The sequence below is a fragment of the Capricornis sumatraensis genome, chromosome 2 (genome assembly GCF_032405125.1).
Source record: "Capricornis sumatraensis isolate serow.1 chromosome 2, serow.2, whole genome shotgun sequence".
NCBI lineage: Eukaryota > Metazoa > Chordata > Mammalia > Artiodactyla > Bovidae > Capricornis > Capricornis sumatraensis.
The window spans coordinates 37,725-61,984 of NC_091070.1; the positions used below are offsets into that span (position 1 = coordinate 37,725).

The 24,260-nt window shown below is 39.4% G+C and overlaps 1 protein-coding gene across 1 annotated transcript in view; it reads right to left on the reverse strand.

Annotated features, from left to right (window-relative positions):
- Positions 1 to 3,230: 3,230 nt before the first annotated feature.
- Positions 3,231 to 24,260, reverse strand: part of TERB2 (telomere repeat binding bouquet formation protein 2) — a 39,303-nt gene continuing 18,273 nt past the window's right edge. The window contains exons 6-7 of the mRNA XM_068991610.1: positions 12,892 to 12,980; positions 3,231 to 3,373 (exon numbers count right to left, since the gene is read on the reverse strand). Coding sequence (XP_068847711.1) covers positions 3,231 to 3,373; positions 12,892 to 12,980 — 232 coding nt within the window. The remainder of the gene's footprint in view (positions 3,374 to 12,891; positions 12,981 to 24,260) is intronic.

Genomic DNA, 24,260 nt, shown 5'->3' on the forward strand with positions numbered 1-24,260 from the left:
ATCTGAGCAAAGGCCCAGAGTGACAAAGTATGAGAAGAGATCAGATAAGCCAAAACGAACTTTATGTAGCACAGGAGACATAGGTGATATTCTGCCCGGATGGTACCATATGCCCTGAGATCACAGAAGCAGTCAGAACAGGAATCAGACAATAATAGCATGGGAAACAGAAGAATAGAAACAGTGATTCACTGAGTTGACATATAAATTACAACCTGTAATAGCCTTCTCCAAGCCACTAGAGTTCAGATTCATGCCTGGAGGTGTGTAGGCAACTCTGCACACAGAGCAACAGACAATAGTTGAAGAGTGGCTCTAAGGCAGGTGTACAAAAGGAGAGCAGAGAGAATCTGGTTTAAGGACAAGACTAATTTACCATCAAATTTATTTTAAAATTTAAGATGCATCTATTCCCCCTGAGCACTTTTACTTCAAAAAAAGAGAAACCAGGCCCTTTTACCTTTCAGAACAGGCACAGCAGGGTGCCCACAGAACGCGTTTTTGCATTCAGTGGTACACACCCAGACTGTGAAGGAGACTCAATGGCCAGCAAACAGAGAGCATGTGCCAACTACCAGGCCATATGCAAAGCACTCCTATCAGAGTTTAATCCTCAAAGCACTCCCTATGACATTACGCTACCTTTTAAAGTCTAATGATGTAATTCCTGGCTGCGCTGGGTCTTCCTTGCTGCGAGGGCTTCCCTCTAGCTGCAGCAAGCAGGAGCTGCTCTGCAGTCTCTCGTTGTGCTGGTTTCTCTGGCTGCGGAGCACAGGCTCTAGGCTCTAGTACGTGGGCTCAGTAGCTGCGGTGCCCAGGCTGTAGGGCACAGGCTTCACAGTCGTGGCATCCAAGCTTCGCTGCTCCAAGGCATGTGGGGCCTTCCTGGATCAGAGGTGGAATCTCTGTCTTCTGCACTGACAGGGAGGCTCTTTTACCACTGAGCCACCAAGGAAGCCCTGACATTGCGTTGTTCTCTTCATTTCTGAGATGGGGAAGCAGGCACATAGCTTGCCAGCACCACAACACCAGTAACTCATGGGGCTATAGGGAGCTTTTTATCTTGTAAATTCGTAATTTTTATAGTTAGAGGACTAATCATATTTCCTATTTTTTGCATGTCAGATTTAGTAAAACAGATTTCCTAGGAATTTAGGTAGCTCATTTAAATATTTGAACTTACTGGCATAAGTTTGGTCAAATTTCTCCCAAAATTTTTAACATTTGGCTTCATTTCTGATACTGGTTTTATGTGCTTCTTTCTCTTTTTCTTAACTAGTCTTGCTAGAAATGTATCATTTTAATTAGTCTTTTCAAAGAAAACATTTTCTTGATTTGTTGTCCCTTTCTATTATAGATTTGTTTCTTATTTCATTAATTCCCCCTCTTATCTATATTATTTCTTCCTTCTATTTTCCTCAGGAGTTGCTGGTGATTTTTTTTCTAGTTTCCTGATATGGATGCTTATTAGATCGCTGATTTTTAGTCCTTGTTCTTGTCTAAAGTATGTATGTAAAACTATACAACTTCCTGAAGACACAGTTTTTTGAGGTAGAAGCCCAATGTGTCTCCCTTTGCCTGGCAAAGCAAAATAGCTATCTTTTTCTACTTAAATGTCCATACAACAGAATACTACTTTGTGATAAAAATAAAGTACTGATACCTCAAAGTGTAATGTGAATAAACTCCACATCATGCTAAGTGACAGACGTCTGTCACAGAAGAGCATGTGTTCCATGACTCCACGAACAAATAATGTCCAGAATGGACAAATCTACAGACGGAAAGTAGACCAGGTGGCTGCCTCCAGTCGGGGGTGGGGGTGTGGGTGTGGGAGAGCGGCGTGGCTGCTGGCCCAATAGGCAAGGAGTTTCTCTCCAGGGCGATGAAAAAGGGCTAAATTAGACTGTGGTAATGGTTGCACAAGTCGGTCACTATACTACAAACCATTAAGTTATACCCATTAAATGGGTGAATTGTGTGGTATGTGACTGTATCTTAATAAAGATGTTAAAGAGAAAAAATGGCTATTCCATTAAATCAATGAAATATGATTTTAAGGTACATTCTATTCATTAATTATTAAACACTGAGTTTATTTTCAGGTTTTCCACATTGCTGAGTAATACTGTAACTAAATACTCCATTTGAAAGAACTATTTTTTTTTTAACTGAAGCTGTTATAAATGTAAAAGACATGCTATGTTATTAAGGTCACCTTTATAACTTCAAGATTAACACTTTACAGATGTAAAGCACTGGTTATCTTCCATACAATTATCTCCCATTAAACAAGGTCAGTAGCCTGTTCTTATGCCTCATTTATGGTTAGTCTGGCAGAAAGAGACACAAAAATAAAGTGCCTTAAACAAAGAAGACATTTTCTCGGTCACATGAAAGTCTAGAGGTAGGCAACCCAGGGCTGGGGTGGCAGATATCTCCACAATGTCCTCAGGACCCCAGGCTCCTTTTAGTCTACTGCTTTGCCAGTCACAGTATGCTCTTATGGTTCAAACAGTAGCTAAAAGAGGACCACGCTCCAGTCCCGGTTTAGCCTCCAGTTAGTCACTCTAAGCAAAACACTTTGTCAGGGCCTTCATTTCCTCATTAAAAACAAACAAGTTGGACCCAATATTCTCTAAGGTCCTTTCTAGCACTGTGATTGTATGGTATCTTGTGGGTTCATTTCAGAAAACATTTGTTTACATGAAATCACTTCTGATACATTGATTATCAGAAACTGTTCATATAATGAACTGTGAATTACTTACTTCTTAACATATTTTTTCAAGCCAGAAACAGTAATTCAACTATCATATTCTGAGATTTTAATCAAAATAAGATGACCAGAATCATAAAACTTATCATTTACAGCATTAAACTTAAATATATATATATATATAGTTAATAGAACATTAAAGTCAAAAGAATATCTGACAGAGGGAGAGACATTGAGAATTCATGAAATATGTTTCATCGATAATTACTCCATAACAACTGTGTACTCAGAATTTGTGGACATAACCTTACAAGCTGGGGGAAAAGGCCTTCCCAAATGTAAAAACAGAGAGCCAAAATGATTCTGAATTTCTAAAGGTACATTCTGAGGAAGAAAGAATTCTTCCCCATTCCCCCAACCTCCTGTCCCAAAGAGGAGAATTTAAAAATATGCACATCTTTGGTAATAGTTTACAGAAAATAAATGTCCAGATAGAAAGACAATATTTAACTTAATACTTATTCTTTAATTTGTTTTTTATTGCAGACATGTTAATTTCATTTTGAACATGGTATGCCAAATAACCTGAACTTCCAGGAATGAAGTCATGTAGCTCCCCAAGAAATTTCTTCATGGCATCAATTGATATATAACCTACAGAATAGAATATATATATATTAGAAATTCATACTATCTCCTTTTCAAGGTCTTTGATTTATTATAGCTAAGATTTCCAAAGAATGTTTTTAGAAAAGAAGTAAAAAGAAGAAATACCAGTGAGAATATTCTCCATAAAACATGGTAACTATCGGGGAACACCTTCCTCGCCTCTTCACCACTACCCCTAGCCTTATACTCTTTTTAAAACACCAGATACTTCATTAGCCACTTTGACTACAGAGAGTGTGATGTACCAGTTAGGGCTGGAACTTAAAAGTACCTAGACCAAAATAACTGGGACATGTGTCTGGCTTAGAATGTAATCACTTAGAACTCCCTATCCAGCTAGCTACTAACACAAACAGCTTTCCCTAGTAGGGCAAGCAACACCTTCCTGCATTGCTAACACTGAGATAACAGTCTTTAATAAAAAATTAAGAGGAAAACGGATATCACAACTTAGTCAACAAAGGTTGTAGGTGTGAGTAATTCCAATGTCATTAATAATCTGAAATAGATATGAGAATCAAAAAGAAAACCTGAATGGAAAGAGCTTACAGACTCAATGATTTTGAGTAATATTACCTTGATAGCAGTTGCTTATCTGAGTGATAATGTTTTATGTGTAATATAAATGTTTGTGGCTTATACTAATATTGAAACCTAATTTAAAAGTAAATACCATATGAAAAAAAATTCTGCTAAAGCTCAGAGATGACTGAATTTAGACCACCACCATCAACAGTATATCTATACAGTTTGTTTATAATAACAGATAAATTCAGTTAATAAATTAACTATGAGGCCAATAAAACTCATTAGAATCTTTATAGATATTTTAAACATAACCATTTACTTTAGAATATCTCTTAAAGCACTATTACTATACCCCATATTGTTCATGGTCCTTGCCTAATGGCTAGATTTCTGTGTAAAATAAAGTAGTGCATTAAAATATTAGCATTTAATTAACTGCACATACATACTATGTGAAGTTTCTAAAGATATGATGGAGGATATAAATGTTTTAAATATTTACTGTATTAATAAAATTATTCCTGCAAGTTAAAGAAGGATAGGACATTTACGATTTAAAACTGGATTATTGTAGCACTTTTGAAGTAGTTAGGACTTCAGGCTGAAATTGACAGACACCCAATTTAAACTAGCTTAGACAGAAACTAATGAGAACCTACTGCACACAGAGCACGGAAAACTCTACTCAGCGTTCTGTGGTGACCTAACTGGAAGGAAATCCAAAGAGGTGGGGATACACATATACACACAGTTGATTCACTTTGCTGTACAGCAGAAACAAAAACAACATTGTAAAATGACTATACTCCAATAAAAATCCATTTTAAAAGATTAAAAAAGAATAAACTAGCTGAAGGTGAGTTTACTGCTGTATCAACCAAACTATGAGAAAGGCATACATATTGCTTAGCCTCAGAAATAACTAGCTCTCATGGCCGTCTCACTGATCTCCAGTTTTTTCCTATACATATTAATTTAAATTAATTTTCTTCTCAACACAAGCTGACTCTCTTTACAGGGTAGAAAATACGGCCACCAATAGCTCTCAAGTTTTTATCTTAGAGGTATGGTCACTTGAATAAGAACGACATGACTTGCTGCGCTCCATGTCTAGAAATCCAAAGAACTGATTGGTCCAGCTCAAGTCAGGTATTCATTCCCAAAGCAACTGTTTGGGGTAGGAACTAGCTCATGTTTTGGAAAATGTAACCCAAAATAATTGGGAAGAAAAGAGAGTTCCTGAGAAAGACATTCTTGGTGGACAATTCTATATGAGTCTGTGGTAGTCAGCCCCTCAAATGGCCCTGAATGATCCCTATCTCCTGGTATTCATAAACTTGTGTAGGCTCCTCCCACTTTGTAATTGGATTGTTCTGTATGACTGACAGCACTTGGCAGAAGTAATGATACGTCCCTTCTGAGAATAGGGTTAGAAAAGACACTGGCTTCCGTCTTCAACACACTCTTTCTTGCATTGCATTTCTCATTCTGAGGAAAGCAAGCTACCACGTTGTGAACAGCCCTTATGGAAGTCCACTTGGTGAGATCTAAGCCTTTTGCCAAAACCAACAAGAACCCAAAGCCTGCCAACAACCATATGCATAAGCTTTGAAATGGATTTTTCTGTCCCTAAAATGACTGCAAACTAGCTGACAAACTGACTGCAACCTTACTAGAGAGATTATTAGACATAAGTATCCAACTAAGGCTTCCCTCGTAGCTCACTCAGTAAAGAATCTGCCTGCAATGCAAGACACCTGGGTTCTATTCCTGGGTCAAGAAGATCCCCTAGAGAAGGAAACAGCAATCCACTCCAGTATGCTTGCCTGGGAAATCCCATGGACAGAGGAGCATGGCAGGCTACAGTCCATGGGGTCACAAGAGTTGGACACAACTTAGCAACTAATCTACCACCATCCAACTAAGATGCTCCTGGATTTCTGGTCCTCAGAAACTATAAAATAATGTGTTCACTGTCTTAAGCAGCTAAGTTTTGAAGCAATTTGTTACATAGCAATATATAAATGGAGAAGGGAATGGCAAACCACTTCAGCATTCTTGCCTTGAGAACCCCATGAACAGTATGAAAAGGCAAAATGACAGGACACTGAAAGATGGACTCCCCAGGGCGGTAGGTGGCCAACATGCTACCGGAAATCAGTGGAGAAATGACTCCAGAAAGAACGAAGAGATGCAGTAGAAGCAAAAACAATACCCAGTTATAGACGTGACTGGTGATGGGAGCCAAGTCCAGTGCTGTAACGAGCAATACTGCTTAAGAACCTGGGATGTCAGGTCCATGAATCAAGGCAAATTGGAAGTGGTCAAACAGGAGCTGGCAAGAGTGAATGCCGACACTTTAGGAACCAGCAATATAAAATGGACTGGAATGGATGAATTTAACTCAGATGACCATTATATCTACTATTGTGGGCAAGAATCCCTTAGAAGAAACGGAGTAGCCATCAGAGTAAACAAGAGTCCGAAAAGCAGTATTTGGATGCAATCTCAAAAAGGACAGAATGATCTCTATTCATTTCCAAGGCAAACCTTGGAACAGCACAGTAATCCAAGTCTATGCCCCAACCAGTAATGCTGAAGAAGCTGAAGTTCAACAGTTCTATGAAGACCTACAAGACCTTGTAGAATGAACACCTAAAAAAGATGTTCTTTTCATTACAGGGTACTGGATGCAAAAGTAGGAAACAAGAAACAGCTGGAGTAACAGGCAAATTTGGCCCTGAAGTACAGAATGAACCACGGCAAAGGCTAATAGTTCTCCCAAGAGAATGCACTGGTCACAGCAAACACCTTCTTCCAACAACACAAGGGAAGACTCTACACATGGACATCACCAGATGGTCAACACCGAAATCAGATTGATTATGTTCTTTGCAGCCAAAGATGGAGAAGCTCTATACAGTCAGCAAAAATAAGACTGGGAGCCGACTGTGGTTCAGATCTTGAACTCTTTACTGCCAAATTCAGACTTAAATAGAAGAAAGTAGGGAAAACCACTAGACCATTCGGGTATGACCTAAATCAAATCCCTTATGATTATACACTGGAAGTGAGAAATAGATTTCAGGGACTAGATCTGATAGATAGAGTGCCTGATGAACTATGGACGGAGGTTTGCGGCATTGTACAGGAGACAGGGATCAAGACCATCCCCATGGAAAAGAAATGCAAAACAGCAAAATGGCTGTCTGGGGAGGGCTTACAAATAGCTGTGAAAAGAAGAGAGGCGAAAAACAAAGGAGAAAAGGAAAGATATAAGCATCTGAAAGTAGAGTTCCAAAGAATAGCAAGAAGAGAGAAGAAAGCCTTCCTCAGCAATCAATGCAAAGAAATAGAGGAAAACAATAGAATGGGAAAGACTAAAGATCTCTTCAAGAAAATTAGAGATACCAAGGGAACATTTCATGCACAGGCTTGATAAAGGACAGAAATGGTATGGACCTAACAGAAGCAGAAGATACTAAGAAGAGGAGCCAAGAATACACAGAAGAACTGTACAAAAAAGAGCTTCACTACCAAGATAATCACAATGGTGTGATCACTCACCTAGAGCCAGACATCCTGGAATGTGAAGAAGTCAAGTGGGCCTTAGAAAGCATCACTACAAAGAAAGCTAGTGGAGGTGATGGAATTCCAGTTGAGCTCTTTCAAATCCTGGTAGATGATGCTGTGAAAGTACTGCACTCAATATGCCAGCACATTTGGAAAACTCAGCAGTGGCTGCAGGACTGGAAAAGGTCAGTTTTCATTCCAATCTCAAAGAAAGGCAATGCCAAAGAATGCTCAAACTACTGCACAATTGCACTCAGCTCACACGCTAGTAAAGAAATGCTCAAAATTCTCCAAGCCAGGCTTCAATAGTACACGACCCGTAAACATCCAGATGTTCAAGCTGGTTTTAGAAAAGGCAGAGGAACCAGAGATCAAATTGCCAACATCCGCTCGATCACTGAAAAAGCAAGACAGTTCCAGAAAAACATCTATTTCTGCTTTGTTGACTATGCCAAAGCCTTTGACTGTGTGGATCATAACAAACTGTGGAAAATTCTGAAAGAGATGGGAATACCAGACCACCTGACCTGCCTCTTGAGAAATCTGTATGCAGGTCAGGAAGCAACAGTTAGAACTGGACATGGAACAGACTGGTTCTAAATAGAAAAAGGAATACATCAAGGCTGTATATTGTCACCATGCTTATTTAACTTAAATGCAGAGTATATCATGAAAAACGCTGGGCTGGAAGAAGCACAAGCTGGAATCAAGATTGCCGGGAGAAATATCAATAACCTCAGATATACAGACGACTTCACCCTTACGGCAGAAAGCAAAGAAGAACTAAAGATCCTCTTGATGAAAGTGAAAGAGGAGAGTGAAAAACTTGGCTTAAAACTCAACATTCAGAAAATAAAGATCATGGCATCTAGTCCCATCACTTCATGGCAAATAAATGGAGAAACAGTGGAAACAGTGGCAGACTTTGTTTTGGGGGGGCTCCAAAATCACTGCAGACAGTGACTGCAGCCATGAAATAAAAAGATGCTTACTTCTTGGAAGAAAAGTTATGACCAACATAGACAGCATATTCAAAAGCAGAGACATTACTTTGCCAATAAAGGTCTGTTTAGTCAAGGCTATGGTTTTTCCAGTAGTCACTTATGGATGTGATAGTTGGACTGTGAAGACAGCTGAGCACCAAAGAATTGATGCTTTTGAACTGTGGTGTTCGAGAAGACTCTTGAGAGTCCCTTGGACTGCAAGGAGATCCAACCAGTCCATCCTAAAGGAGATGAGTCCTGAATGTTCATTGGAAGGACTAATGTTGAAGCTGAAACTCCAATACTTTGGCCACCTGATGAGAAGAGTTGACTCATCTGAAAAGACCCTGATGCTGGGATGGTTGAAGGTGAGAGGAGAAAGGGACAACAGAGGATGAGATGGTTTGATGGCATCATCAACTCAATGGACATGAGTCTGAGTAAACTCCGGGAGTTGGTGATGGACAGGGAGGCCTGGCATGCTGCAGTCCATAGGGTCACAAAAAGTTGGACACGACTGAGCGACTGAACTGAATTGAACTGAATATATAACTAATAAAGTATCTCTTATAAGTTCCCAAGCTTTTAATTATCAGAACTTTTTGGTTTGGGGACTTCCCTGGTGGTTCAAGAGTTAAGACTTCACACTTTAATGCAAGGGGGTCTAGGCTTGAGATTTTTTGCCTGCAATAAATTTATCACTCTTACTTATTCTTTTCCTTTTTATTAACTATATGTGCTCAGCTGCTTCAGTCATGTCTGATTCTACAACCCTGTGGACCATAGTCCTCCAGGCTCCTCTGTCCATAGGCTTTTTCCACCTTGAATACTGGAGTCAGTTGCCATGCGCTCCTCCAGGGGATCTTCCTGACCCGGAGATCACACTGGTGTCTCCTGCATCTCCTGCATTGCAGGCAGATTCTTTACCACTGAGCCACTGGGAAGCCACATATGGAGCTGTTAGTCAGAATTTTTTATTATGGTTATAACCAGTGACAGCAGACTGAGAGAACTTAATTCCAGTCAAAAGCAAAAAAATAAACAAAAAACAGACCAAAAACACTTTGATATTTTATGGGACACTTTTAACACCTGGATATACGTCTGGTTGTCACAACATGGGGGTCATGTGGTGGAGAGGGGCATGTTTCTGGATGGGGTGCTACTGGCATCTAATGGGCACTGGCCAGGGTTGCTCTCTACAACAAAGAATCATCTGGCCTAAAATGCCAACAAAGGTCCATCAATTTCAAACTATGGTTTTTCCAGTTGTCATGTATGGATGTGACAGCTGGACTATAAAGTAAGCTGAGCACCAAAGAACTGAAGCTTTTGAACTGTGGTGTTGGAGAAGACTCTTGAGAGTCCCTTGGACAGGAAGAAGATCCAACCAGTCCATCCTAAAGGAAATCAATCATGAATATTCACTGGAAAGACTGATGCTAAAGCTGAAACTCCAATATTTTGGCCACCTGATGCAAAGAACTGACTGATTTGAAAAGACCCTGATGCTAGGAAAGATTGAAGGCAGGAAGAGAAGGGGATGACAGAGGATGAGATGGTTGGATGGCATCACTGACTCAATGGACACAAGTTTGAGTAGGCCCCAGGAGTTGGTGATGGACAGGAAAGCCTGGCGTGCTGTAGTCCATGGGGTTGCAAAGGGTCGGACATGACTGAGTGACTGAACTGAACTGAAAATGCCATATATGACAGTTCCAGGACTGAGAAACTCTGTTCTAGGGTATAGCTCCAACTTGTATTTTCTAAAACCAGACATCTAATTAGATTTATTTTAAGATATTTAACATTCACTGAGTTGAACTCAACCCATTTTGAGGAAGAGACAGTAAAGTTATAGTCACAAATGTTGCTAATGCTGCCTAAATGAGAATACTGCTGCCCTACATTTTCAATTAGATTACCACTGCCCTATATTTTCAATTAACACATGCTGATTTTCTCAACAGGAAGTTATTTCTTCCTCTACAGGCAAATGAGCATGATAAAAAAGGAAAGACTGTCACTTTATGTCAAAATTAAAGACAATTAAATTATTTTTTAAATAAAACTTTCTTTTAAGAAAGTACTATTTTTAAATTTAATGCAGTATTAGAAAGAAAAAAATAATTATTCAACTTCACAAATTAAAAAATTAGAAGATTTTAGTTCTACCAATAAAATCAATACCAGCTTACCACAGGTTAAAATTATAAAGATGAGTAATGATTATTTTTACAGTTTTTAGTAATTTTATTTGGCTGCACTGGATCTTAGTGGTGGCTCATGGGATCTAGCTCTCTGCCTGTGTGCTAAATTGCATCTGACTCTCTGTGACCCTGTGGACTGTAACCCTCCAGGCTCCTCTGTCCATGGGATTCTCTAGGCAAGAGTGCTAGTGTGGGTTGCCATTTCCTCCTCCAGGAGATCTTCCTGACTGAGGGATCAATCCCATGTCTGGCCGGTGGGTTCTTTACCACTAGCGCCACCTGGGAAGCCAGGGATCAAACCCAGGCCTCTTGTATTGGAAGCACTGAGTCTTAACCACTGGTCCACCAGAGATATCCCCACAGTTCTTTTTTAGTTTGTTTTATATAACACTGCCATGTCTTTTCAAACATTAAGATGGCGATGAGATATAGAATAGCATTGTTACTTGTCCAAGTCTAAGCATATGTCTTTACTGTATGGCTGATTTTAATATTTATTATTGGTCTTTACATTATCAAACAGTCAGTAAATCCAAATAAGCAAAAGACATTTAGTATGTGGTGATGGAGCTGCCTGAAGCAAAATCAGTACCAATACTATACCATAACCATCCATGTTTAAGGTACCTACATCTTATGTGAATATTTAGATCTAGGGAAAATCTAGGCAGCAACCAGCTACTCCCAACCGTAGTACTTAAGTACAGTTGACCCTCCAAATAATGTGGGGGTTAAGGGTGCCAACTCTTTCAGCAGTCAAAAATCCACTTACAGTGTATAGCCCTAGAGATTCAATGTTCCTCTTTATCTGCGGTTCTACATCTGCAAACTCAACCAGCTGCAGATTATGCAGAACTGTAGCATCTATTATTTTAAAAACCCTCATATAAGTGGACCCTAGAAGTTCAAACACTTGCTGTCCAAAGGGCAACTGTACATCCTCTTAGTTCACTGTCCCTTGCAGCCAACAGTTGCCCCTAAGAGTTCCAGAACTGACTTTGCTACTATCATAGTTGGAATAGAAGTTTTCTTTGGTATCTCCAACACTCAGCCCCAAACTACACATTCAAAGTTCTTAATTGCTTTTCTGAAGGCCATTTATATTACTCAAATGAATAGAAGGAAAAAACTAATAAAACAAGTGGATAGATAAACTTAGTTAGAGGAACAGTAATATGACAGAAGACATTTATGAATTTGTAAACTAGTTGCGAGAGGTAATTATGACAATGCTAAAAAAGATAAAACGATAAATATACAAATGATTTTATAATGAAACATCCAAAAGTCCACACATTTTAACTGTAGTGTTTTAAAAACAATTTTTTAATCCTCTATTTTTAAAATTAACGATGACCCTACTAAATACTACCCACATTAAATTATTCAAATAATATTTCCTACTTTGCCTCACTCAGCACTATTCAAATTTCAACGGCCACTTTTCAACTAGTTCCTTTGTTTGCGCCCTCTCAATGTCAGCCTCAATTAACTCTCTTCTTTTTACGCTGGGCACTAGAAAACCTAAATATGGAGTCTTTCAACATCTGGTGACCCATGAAAGGGCTTCTGGGCACATGTGAGCCTCTTTAAATTATATATAAAGTTTATGTGTTACGTTTGTATGTATGTATGCTTAGGGGAAGAGACCTATGTTTCATCAGATTCTCAAAGGAAACTATATAATTAGGGTTGTTCAAGCAATTTATCTAGCTTCCCTGGTAGCTCAGATTAGAAGAATCTGCCTACTATGCAGGAGAGCTGATCCATGAGTCAGGAAGATCCCCTGGAGAAAGGAATGGCTACCCACTTCAGTATTCTTGACTGGAGAATTCCATGGACAAAGAAAACTGGGGGCCTACAGTCCAGGGGGCCACAAAGAATCGGGCATGACTGAGCAACTAACACTAACATTTTATACAATTAATCTTCCAAATTGGGACACTTAAGAGCAAAAGTTGACACCAGGACAACAGGCATAAACTGGAACTGTCTTATGTAAACACGGATGTGTTTCCACCTTACCAGTAGACCAGCGTTTTAACACAGGAAATACAGGGCCTATTTGGGGTCAGTTCTGCAGATTAATTTTTTTAATGTGTGAATGAGGTCTCCTATTACTGTGTATGGCAGGGGAGTTATACTTTGTATAACATATTCCCTTGTTTCTTCCCTACTTGAGTTGACTCTAAATTTTATTTTAAATTACCTGTTACCATGTTGTTCACTGGATAGTGCTGAAGAGGAAAGTATATCTGCTTTTCTACAACTGGAGTCCTTATAAAATGCTTTTCTGTGCTATAAAATGAAACATATAGAAAGTCATATTTATATTTGTTTTTTGGACTTGTTATACAAATTAGAAATTATTCCAGGCAATATGTATAGCAATGTATTGCTCTGTGATAAAACTTCAGTCTTATTAGGTGAAAACATTAACTATGAACTTCTTCTGTGCTTCCAAACAGATGGGGAAACAGTGGAAACAGTGACAGACTTTATTTTGGGGGGCTCCAAAATCACTGCAGATGGTGACTACAGCCATAAAATTAAAAGATGCTTGCTCCTTGGAAGTTATGACCAACCTAGACAGCATATTAAAAAGCAGAGACATTATTTTGCCAACAAAGGTCCAGCTAGTCAAAGCTATGGTTTATCCAGTAGTCATGTATAGATGTGAGAGTTGTACTGTAAAGAAAGCTGAGCACCAAAGAATTGATACCTTTGAACTGTGGTGCTGGAGAACATTCTTTTGAGTCCCTTGGACAGTAAGGAGATCCAACCAGTCCATCCTAAAGGAAATAAATCCTGAATGTTCATTGGAAGGACTGATGCTAAAGCTGAAACTCCAATATTTTGGCCACCTGATGCGAAGAACTGACTCATTTGGGAAAAACCCTGATGCTGGGAAAGATTGAAGGAGGGAGGAGAAGGGGACAACAGAGGATGAGATGGTTGGATGGCATCACCAACTCAATGGACAAGAGTTTGAGTAGACTCTGGGAGCTGGTGATGGACAGGAAGGCCTGGCATGCTGCACTCCATAGTGTTGCAAAGAGTCAGACATGACTGAGTGACTGAACTGAACTGACCAGATATTTTTGGTTTTCTTGACTACTTCAAAACACAAGTATTTATTGAGTAATAGAGACCTAGTCTTTTCCCCAATATTCTTGAAAGCATAATAATTCAATAATACTTTATAATTAGATAAAATACATAAATACACATGTAATTTTAAATACTCTAAAAGAAAAGGCCCCATTTTAAATAATCGTCACATTTACTGCTATTGTGTTCAAATAACTGGAGCTCTATTAATTAGTACTTGCACATTTTAAGCGAAAAATGATGTCTGGGAAAGAACATGAGGTACACTAAGTGACTTCTGAGTTAAAAAGAGAAAAAGTTAAATTATTCTGAGTGTGGTTATATAGTACAATTAATTACATTCTAATTTTTACAGAGCTAAGCAGTTTTCAACTAAAATATCTTATTTTCCTACTGCCAAATAGCAATGTTAACTATATTTAGACTATATATAATCCATAGATAATACAACTGTATGAGAATAAAAACTTCAATAATAAAACATTGAGGTCATCCTTAAATTTATTTTCCTAAAAAATATCTTAAATTATATTGAGAGATAACAAAGACTTTATTTTCAATTTGTTTAAAAGTCCATCTAAAAGAAACTATAGCCTGGAGACTTCCCTGGCGGTCCAGTGGTTAGGACTCTGTGCTTCCACTGCAGGGGCCATGGGTTTGATTTCTGGTTGGGGAATTAAGATCTTGCATGCCATGAGGCATGGCCAATAAATTAAAAGAAAATAAATGAAAATAGAGAAACCATAGCTCATTTAGAAAGAGTCCTACAAATAAAGCAAAACAATGTTCCCAGAAAAGTCAGGGACTAAACAAGGATACCCATTATCATTGTTATTATTTACTATGGCTTTAAAATTTCTGGCCAAGCAGAAAGAGATGGGGGAGGGAAAAGCAAGAAATGCAAGAGATAGCTAGTAAAATAGAAGAGCTATATAGAGAAAAGGAAGAAAAAATACTTTCATTATTAACAAATGATATAAATCTGCATCCTGAAAAGCCAAGAGGAAAAACTGAAATATGTTTAGAATCTTAAAGATTCCAAGTGGGTAAATGTAAGACAAATACTCAAATAAATTTTCTATGTATCAGCGATGACTAATGACAATAAAATGGAAAAAATGATCCAATCCACTATAGCAACAAAGTTCATAAAAATCTAGGAATAACATAATAAGCAGTTCCTGATTCTATCTGTAGAAAAACTAGGGAACCTTACTGAGATATCAAAAAATAAAAACAAAAAAGGCATTGTCTTGGATAGGAGTACTGAAAATTATCAATTATTCTCAAAGGGATTTTAGTGCTCAAGAAGAAATAATTCTAAAATTCACAGGAACAATCACATTAGAAGATCTAACAGGAGGTAAGATTAAATTTATAATAAAATGAAAAAACACCTAGGAATAATCTTAAAATAAATATAAGATTTATATGAAGAAAATATGTAAAAGAATTCTAATATATATCTAGTTATTTGGCTACACCAGATCTTAGTTGCAGCATGCGGGGTCTTTAGCTGCAGCACGTAGGATCTAGTTCCCTGATCAGGGGTCTAACTGGGGACCCCTGCATTGGGAGCACGGATTTTTAGCCACTAGACTACGAGGGAAGTCCCCTGAAAAAAAAATTTTAAGGTCCACAAAAGAAAACTTGTTCTCAGATAGGAAGATTCAGCGTCAAAGTCTCCCTAAATTAAAATATAATTTTTGTAATGTTACTAAAAATAAAAATAGGAATTTTTAATATGAACAGGCTGGCTCAAATTCCATCAAAATTCAGATGGAAAAATAAACCAGGAAGAATAGCTAACTAAGAAAATTTGGAAAAGAGTAAGGAGGAGGAACTAGCTCTAGATATTAAATCATATTATAAATAATTAAAACAGTGGTACTGTTGTATGACAAACAGAATGTAATGGAATATATTAATAATAAAGTCCAGAAATAGACCCAAATACTTAAAGGGATTTAACCTAGGATAAAGGTGGCATTTCAATACAGTGGCAGGGGGGAGATAAATTATTCAACCAACAGACAAAAGTAGGTAATTATCTGAAGAAAAAAAAGGTGAGATCCATACCTCACATCTTACACCAAGATATATTCGAAATGTGTCAAAGATTTCAATTTAAAAATTAAAAAGTATCATTAAGAAAAACCATAGCAAAATAATAACAATAATCTCATAGAAGGCTTTCTTAAAAAATGAAACAAAACGCAAGGAGCCATTAAAGAAAATATTAGTAAGAATGAATACAGGACTTTGTCCAGTGGTTAGGAATCCAAACCTGCCAAAGCAAGAGACATGGGTTCGACCCCTGGTCTGGGAAGATTTCACATGCCATGGGGCAACTAAGCCCCTTGTGCTGCAACTACTGAGCCCTCATGCCAAGCCCATGCCCCACAACAAGAGAAGCCACTGCAATGAGAAGTCCACTCGCTGCAACTAGAAAAAGCCCGTGCACAGCAACAAAGGCCCAGTGCAGACAAAAATAAATAATTTCTTTTAAAAAAGAATGAATACATATAGTACAAAATTTCTGCATGCAAAACCCATTTTTTATTTATGAACTTTATTTTTTTTATAAAAATTACATATTTCTTTGGCAAACAGTCTTCATCTCATTTTACTCATAGCATATCTAGAATGCCACACTACAGGATAAGTCTTAACAAGGTCTATATTTCCAAAGTAGCACGTGTCTATCAGGCACTGTAGAGGAAGATAAAGAAAAGCCAGGATCTGCTGAGGTGAAGAAGAGGGAAGGGGTAATATAAATTAGCAAAAGGCTAATGTGAAGGTAGAAATATGTTATCACACTGTGTCAGAGAAAGTATAAAAGAATGATGACTATCCCAGTTTACCCTGGATTGAAGGATTTCTCAGACATGGGCTTTTCAGTGCTAAAACCAAGACCATTCCAAGCAAATCTGGATGTCTGGTTACCCTAACCATGTAAATACAAAATCAACTGGAATGTAATTTGGTTTAACCTCTTGGAGGGCAATTTGACAAGGCCTATCAAGGATACAAAATGAATACACTCCTGACTCAGCAATCCCCTTCTAAGAGTTACTCTACAGACACTTGCACACATACAAAATGACATTACTTGATCAATCACTGAAGCACTGATTTTAACAGCAAATGAGAAATTACCTCAAGTCCAGTAAAACAGGAAAACAGTTAAATAAATTATGGTAAATCCATATAATAAAACACCACATAGCACAAAAATGAAAATGTTCTTTATGTAGTTAACATGGAATGATCTAAAAGGTAAATTATTAAGAGAAAAGAGGAAAGGTGCTGAGCAACGTTTATAGAATATTACTATCTATGAAGAAAAGGAAGAATATTTACTTGAATTTGCCAGTATATGCATATACAAGAACCTGATAATACTGGTTGCCTCTGGGAGGGAAACGGGCTATTTAGAAGCCAGTATATTTCATCAGTTCAGTTCAGTTCAGTTGCTCAGTCATGTCTGACTCTTTGCGACCCCATGAACCACAGCACACCAGGCCTCCCTGTCCATCAACAACTCCTGGAGGCCACCCAAACCCACATCCATCGAGTCGGTGATGCCATCCAACCATCTCATCCTCTGTTGTCCCCTTCTCCTCCTGCCCTCAATCTTTCCCAGCATCGGGGTCTTTTCAAATGAGTCAGCTCTTCACATCAGGTGGCCAACGTACTGGAGTTTCAGCTTCGACATCAGTCCTTTCAATGAAGACCCAGGATTGATCTCCTTTAGGATGGAGGATCTCCTTTAGGACTGGTTGGATCTCCTTGCAGTCCAAGGGACTCTCAAGAGTCTTCTCCAACAAAAGCATCAACTGTGAACTTCTCCACAGTCAAAAAGCATCAATTCTTCTGCACTCAGCTTTCTTTATAGTCCAACTCTCACATCCATACATGACCACTGGAAAAATCATAGCCTTGACTAGATGGACCTTTGGTGCCAAAGTAATGTCTCTGCTTTTTAATATGCTGTCTAGGTTGGCAAGGGCAGTGGCTGAGAGGAGCTACCTCACATCAAAGGTAAGAGTATATTTCATAGTTTCCCCTATTGTATATCTTGAATTTTGAACCATATGAATATATTATCTATTAAAAATAAAATTTGACAATAGAAAATAATAAGTAGGCATGAGGAACTAAGGAAAAGATTTTTAAAAGGAGAGCAATGAGTTTGGTATTTACATGCCTTGTCGGGGATCAAAATACATAAAATTAAATAACATAAAAGAATATTGTATTTAAGTTATATAACTTAGAAGAATATCAAAACAAATCCACAGATTTATGGAATAAAACATAGCCTAAAAACAGATCTCTAGACATATTAAAAAGAACATATGACGAAGGAAATCACACATCAGCTGGAGATAGAGTTATTCTCTAAAAAACTGGTAGAAGTCAAAAAAACGGGGAAAGAACAATGAATTTTACACTTTCTGTGACAGTTATTTGAGGTATGGATAAAAACTGCTGGAACCATTGCTCACCAAGTTTGTGTTCAATAAACAGAGATGTTTATGACTTTAAAAAAAACTGGTGGAAACTTATTTGTAAGACAGAAATAAATTTTGATCTTCAACTGTTAACATATACCATATAAAAAATGAATATTTGCAGAATAAAAAACCTATTTGATATCTAAATCGGAAAGGACGTTTCTGGACATAAAAGCAGTAAAAGAAAAAGAAAAGTGATTAGTTTAACAATGTAAAAATTCAAAACTTATGTCTCCAAAAAATATAAGCCAGATAAACATCTGAGGAAACAATGTGACAAACTGGATATGTGACAATGTGACAAAAAGTATAATATAGCTATTATGTAAAGATATCAGACAAGTTGATAAGAAAAACAGTAAGACTCCCAGTAGAAAATGAGGAAAGGGTAAAAATAAGTCATAGAAAAGGACATGTAAAATGCTAACAAAAAAGATCCAAACCTACTAGTAATCTAATAAAAAATACAAATTAAACCAAGATCCTATTTTTCATCTATTAAGTTAGCACAAGACTTATGAATATACTGATGAGGATACAGTGAGACAAACACTAGTGGAATTTTTAAATCTGTACTTTTATGGGAAGCAACAGGCATCATGGCATTTAAAAACATTCATGTTTCATTAATATCATAAAATTCACATCTGAGAATTTACATTAAGAAAATCATCTAGGGAATTTCATGGCTGTCCAGTAGTTAGGACTCTGCACTTTCACTGCCAAGTAGCTGGTCGAGAAACAAAGATCCTGGAAGCAACATGGTGCAGCCAAAAAATGAAAAGAACATTATCTAAAAAGTGGAGAAATATTTATTTTTAAAAAGATATTTATGAAGGTGCTACAAGAGTAGCAAATTATAAATTTTTTTAATTTAAAGGGAGGTGGTTAAACGGACGATAAGACTAAATGCCAATACAGCCATTCAGTTCAGTTCAGTTGCTCAGTCGTGCCCGACTCTTTACGATCCCATGAATCGCAGCACGCCAGGCCTCCCTGTCCATCACCAACTCCCAGAGTTCACTCAGACTCATGTCCATCGAGTCTGTGATGCCATCCAGCCATCTCATCCTCGGTCATCCCCTTCTCCTGCCTCCAATCCCTCCCAGCATCAGAGTCTTTACCAATCAGTCAACTCTTCACATGAGGTGGCCAAAGGACTGGAGTTTCAGCTTCAACATCAGTCCTTCCATAGAAATCCCAGGACTGATCTCCTTTAGATTGGAATGGTTGGATCTCCTTGCAGTTCAAGGGACTCTCAAGAGTCTTCTCCAACACCACAGTTCAAAAGCATCAATTCTTTGGCGCTCAGCTTTCTTCACAGTCCAACTTTCACATCCATACATGACCACTGGAAAAACCATAGCCTTGACTAGACGGACCTTAGTCGGCAAAGTAATGTCTTTGCTTTTGAATATGCTGTCGAGGTTGGTCATAACTTTTCTTCCAAGGAGTAAGCGTCTTTTAATTTCATGGCTGCAATCACCATTTAGAGTGATTTTGGAGCCCCAAAAAATAAAGTCTGACACTGTTTCCACTGTTTCCCCATCTATTTCCCATGAAGCGATGGGACCAGATGCCATGATCTTCCTTTTCTGAATGTTGAGCTTTAAGCCAACTGTTTCACTCTCCACTTTCACTTTCATCAAGAGGCTTTTTAGCTCCTCTTCACTTTCTGCCATAAGGGTGGTGTCATCTGCATTTTCCAGGACAACCATTTCTTGAAGGAAAAAAAAAAAAAACACATCTGTTATCTTCTCTAGTCAAGTGAATCACTGGGAGTTACCTTTTAATTTCTATTTCCCAGAGGCCATCCTAAGATGCTAGAGGAATAGGATGGGGAGACCACTTTCTCCCCAACAAATTCATCAAAAGAACATTTGAATGCAGAGTGAATTCCACAAAACAACTTCTGAATGCTGGCAGAGGACATCAGGCACCCAGAAAGGCAGCCCATTGTCTTCGAAAGGAGGTAGGACAAAATATAAAAGATAAAAAGAGAGACAAAAGGGGTAGGGACAGAGATCCGTCCCAGGAAGGGAGTCTTTAAAAAGAGAGAAGTTTCCAAACACCAGGAAACACTCTCTCCAGTGGGTCTGTGGCGAGCCTTGGAATCTCAGAGATCAAAATAACCAGGAGGAAAAATAAATAAATAATTAAAAACTACAGATTATGGTGCCTAACAGCAACTCCCAGTGGAGCAGCACCCCAGACATTGGCTTCCCCCACTAGCAAGCGGGGGCTGGACAGGGAGGTGTGGGCTCATTGCTTTGGGTAAGGACTAGGCCTGAGTACCCCGAGGGCAATCTGAGGGAACTAGCTTGAGACAGTAACCCAGACTGTGAAATAGCTATCCCTGTGAAAAGCCTTAAACTAAGACAACGCCAGGCCCACTCACAGAACAAAGGACTGAGCAGAGCTAGAGGGCTGTGGACCGGCCCATCCCCCACCGGATACAGAGAGGTGAGGGCAGCCACACCCAGAAGGGGGCAATCATGGCCCCAGAGAGGCATCCTATACCAAATTGCAAGCAGACTTCACTGCTAACCAAGACTTCTTGGGATTCTGGATGGTCAACATCCGCCAGGAGGGTCACAGCCAGAGATCAGCTCCCCAGAAGAGACACACAGCACACCTGAGAAGGCACGCCTGTTGTACACCCAGAAAACCAAGTGGCTGGGACAGGGGAGGTGATAAGTCGCAGCCTTCAACTGGGAGCGACTGTGCTCGCCAAGCACACAGTCACCTGAGCTGCTCAGAACTGGGACGGGCACGTAACGCAGGCCCAACCAAGTCTGCGCCTTTGTGGAGTATCTGAGAACCTGAACCTGAGCAGCTCAGACCTGGGGAGTGCCATGTAACCCAGGGCCAGCATCAGACAGTTCCCGGCAGAGCAACCTAGAGCCTGAGCAGTGTAGACTGGGAAAGCACACATGCCATGAGCGGGGTCAAACCCAGTGTGACTGAAGCACTGTGAGCACACACCAGTGATATTTGTTTGCAGTGTTCCTCCCTCCCCACAGCACGACTGAACAAGTGAGCCTAAAAAAAGTGACCATCACCGCCCCGCCTTGTGTCAGGGCAGAAATTAGACAGTGCAGAGACCAGCAAACAGAAGAAGCTAAAATAAACAGAGGGAACTGCTTTGGAAGTGACAGGTGCAACAGATTAAAACACTGTAGTTAGCACTGACTACATAGGAAGGGGCCTACAGACCTTGAGAAGTACAAGCTGGACCATGGAACTAACGGAAAATGAACTGACCCCACACTGTCCAGAACGGCTCCAGAGAATGTCCTAGATATATTTTTACTATTATCATTTTTTAAATTAAAAAAAATTTTTTTTTACTTTTAAGTCCCCTATTACTCCTTTAATTTTCATTTTTATACCCTGCTGCTGCTGCTGCTGCTGCTGCTAAGTCACTTCAGTCATTTCTGACACTGTGCGAGCCCATAGACGGCAGCCCACCAGGCTCCCCCATCCCTGGGATTCTCCAGGCAAGAACACTGGAGTGGGTTGCCATTTCCTTCTCCTTATAACCTACTATTACCTTGTAAAAAAAAAAAAAAAAAAAAGACCCTATTTTTAAAGCAAACTTCGTATACATATTTCATAATTTTTGTGACTTTGGTTTTTTTTGTTGTTTTGTTTTGTTTTGTTTTCGTTTAATATTGTATTTTTGAGAATCTAACCTCTACTCTAGATTTTTAATCTTTGCTTTTTGGTATTTGTTATCAACTTTTAACCTTTAAGAATCAGATCTTCAGTACCCATTTTTACGTGAGAGCGAGATCACTGGCCTGACTGCTCTCTCCCCCTTTTGACTCTCCTTTTTCTCCACCAGGTCGCTTCTATCTGCCCCTCCCCTCCCCCCACCTTTTCTTCTTTACCCAACTCAGTGAATCTCTTTGTGTGTTCTGGACTGTGGCGAACACTTAGGGAACTGATTACTGGCTGGATCTGTCTCTCTCCTGCTGATTCCCCCTTTTATCCTCCTGGCCACCTCTGTCTCCTTCCTCCCTCTTCTCTTCTCTCTGTAACTCCATGAACATCTCTGAGTGGTCCAGACTGTGGAGAGCACATAGGGAAGTGATTACTGGCTAGCTCACTCTCTCCTCTTTTGATTCCCCCTCTTCTCCTCTTGGTCACCTCTATCTCCCTCCTCCCTCTTCTCTTCTCTGTGTAACTCTGTGTACCTCTCCAGGTGTCCCTCACTGTGGAGAAACTTTTCATCATTAATCTAGATGTTTTATCATCAGTGCTATATAGATGGAGAAGTCTTGAGGCTACTGTGAGAATAATACTGAAAACCAGAGGCAGGAAGCTTAAGTCCAAATCTTGAGAACACCAGAGAATTCCTGAATCTAGGGAACATTAGTCAATAGGAGCTCATCAAATGCCTCAGTACCTACACTGAAACCAAGTAACACCCAAGGGCCAACAAGTTCCAGAGCAATACATACCACTCAAATTCTCCAGCAACACAGGAACATAGCCCTGAGTTTCAATATACAGGCTGCACAAAGTCACACCAAACCTGCTGATATCTCAAAACTCATTACTGGACACCTAATTGCACTCCAGAGAGAAGAAATCCAGCTCCACCCAGGAGAACAGCAACACAAGCCTCCCTAACCAGGAAACCTTGACAAGCCACCCATGCAGCCCCACACACAGTAAGGAACCTCCACAGTAAAGAGGAACCACAAAGTGCCAGAATACAGAAAGGCTACCCCAAACTCATTGGAAAAGACTTTGATGTTGGGAGGGATTGGGGGCAGGAGGAGAAGGGGACGACAGAGGATGAGATGGCTAGATGGCATCAAGACACAATGGATGTGAATCTGAGTGAACTCCAGAAGTTGGTGATGGACAGGGAGGCCTGGCATGCTGCGATTCATGGGGTTGCCAAGAGTCAGACAAGACTGAGCAACTGAACTGAACTGAACTGAACTAAACCCCAAACATGGCAATATAAACAAGATGAAAAGGCAGAGGAATACCCAGCAGGTAAAGGAACAGGATAAATGTCCACCAAACCAAACAAAAGAGCAACAGATAGGGAATCTACCTGATAAAGAATTCCAAATAATGATAGTGAAAATGATCCAAAATCTTGAAAACAAATTAGAGTTACAGATAAATAACCTGGAGACAAGGATAGAGAAGATGCAAAAAAGGTTTAACAAGGACCTATAAGAAATAAAAAAGAGTCAATATATAATGAATAATGCAATAAATAAGATCAAAAATACTCTGGAGGGAACCAACTGTAGAATAACGGAGGCAGAAGACAGGATAAGTGAGGTAGAAGACCAGTTCAGTTCAGTCACTCAGTTGTGCCCGACTCTTTGCAACCCCATGAATCGCAGCATGCCAGGCCTCCCTGTCCATCACCATTTCCCGGAGTTCACTCAGATTCACACCCATCAAGTCCGTGATGCCATCCAGCCATCTCATCCTCAGTCGTCCCCTTCTCCTCCTGCCTCCAATCCCTCCCAGCATTAGACTCTTAACCAATCAGTCAACTCTTCGCATGAGGTGGCCAAAGGACTGGAGTTTCAGCTTCAACATCAGTCCTTCCATAGAAATCCCAGGACTGATCTCCTTTAGATTGGAATGGTTGGATCTCCTTGCAGTCCAAGGGACTCTCAAGAGTCTTCTCCAACACCACAGTTCAAAAGCATCAATTCTTTGGCGCTCAGCTTTCTTCACAGTCCAACTTTCACATCCATACATGACCACTGGAAAAACCATAGCCTTGACTAGATGGACCTTTGTTGGCAATGTAGTAGCTCTGCTTTTCAATATGCTATCTAGGTTGGTCATGACTTTCCTTCCAAGGAGTAAGCGTCTTTTAATTTCATGGCTGCAATCACCATCTAGAGTGATTTTGGAGCCCCAAAAAATAAAGTCTGACACTGTTTCCACTGATTCCCCATCT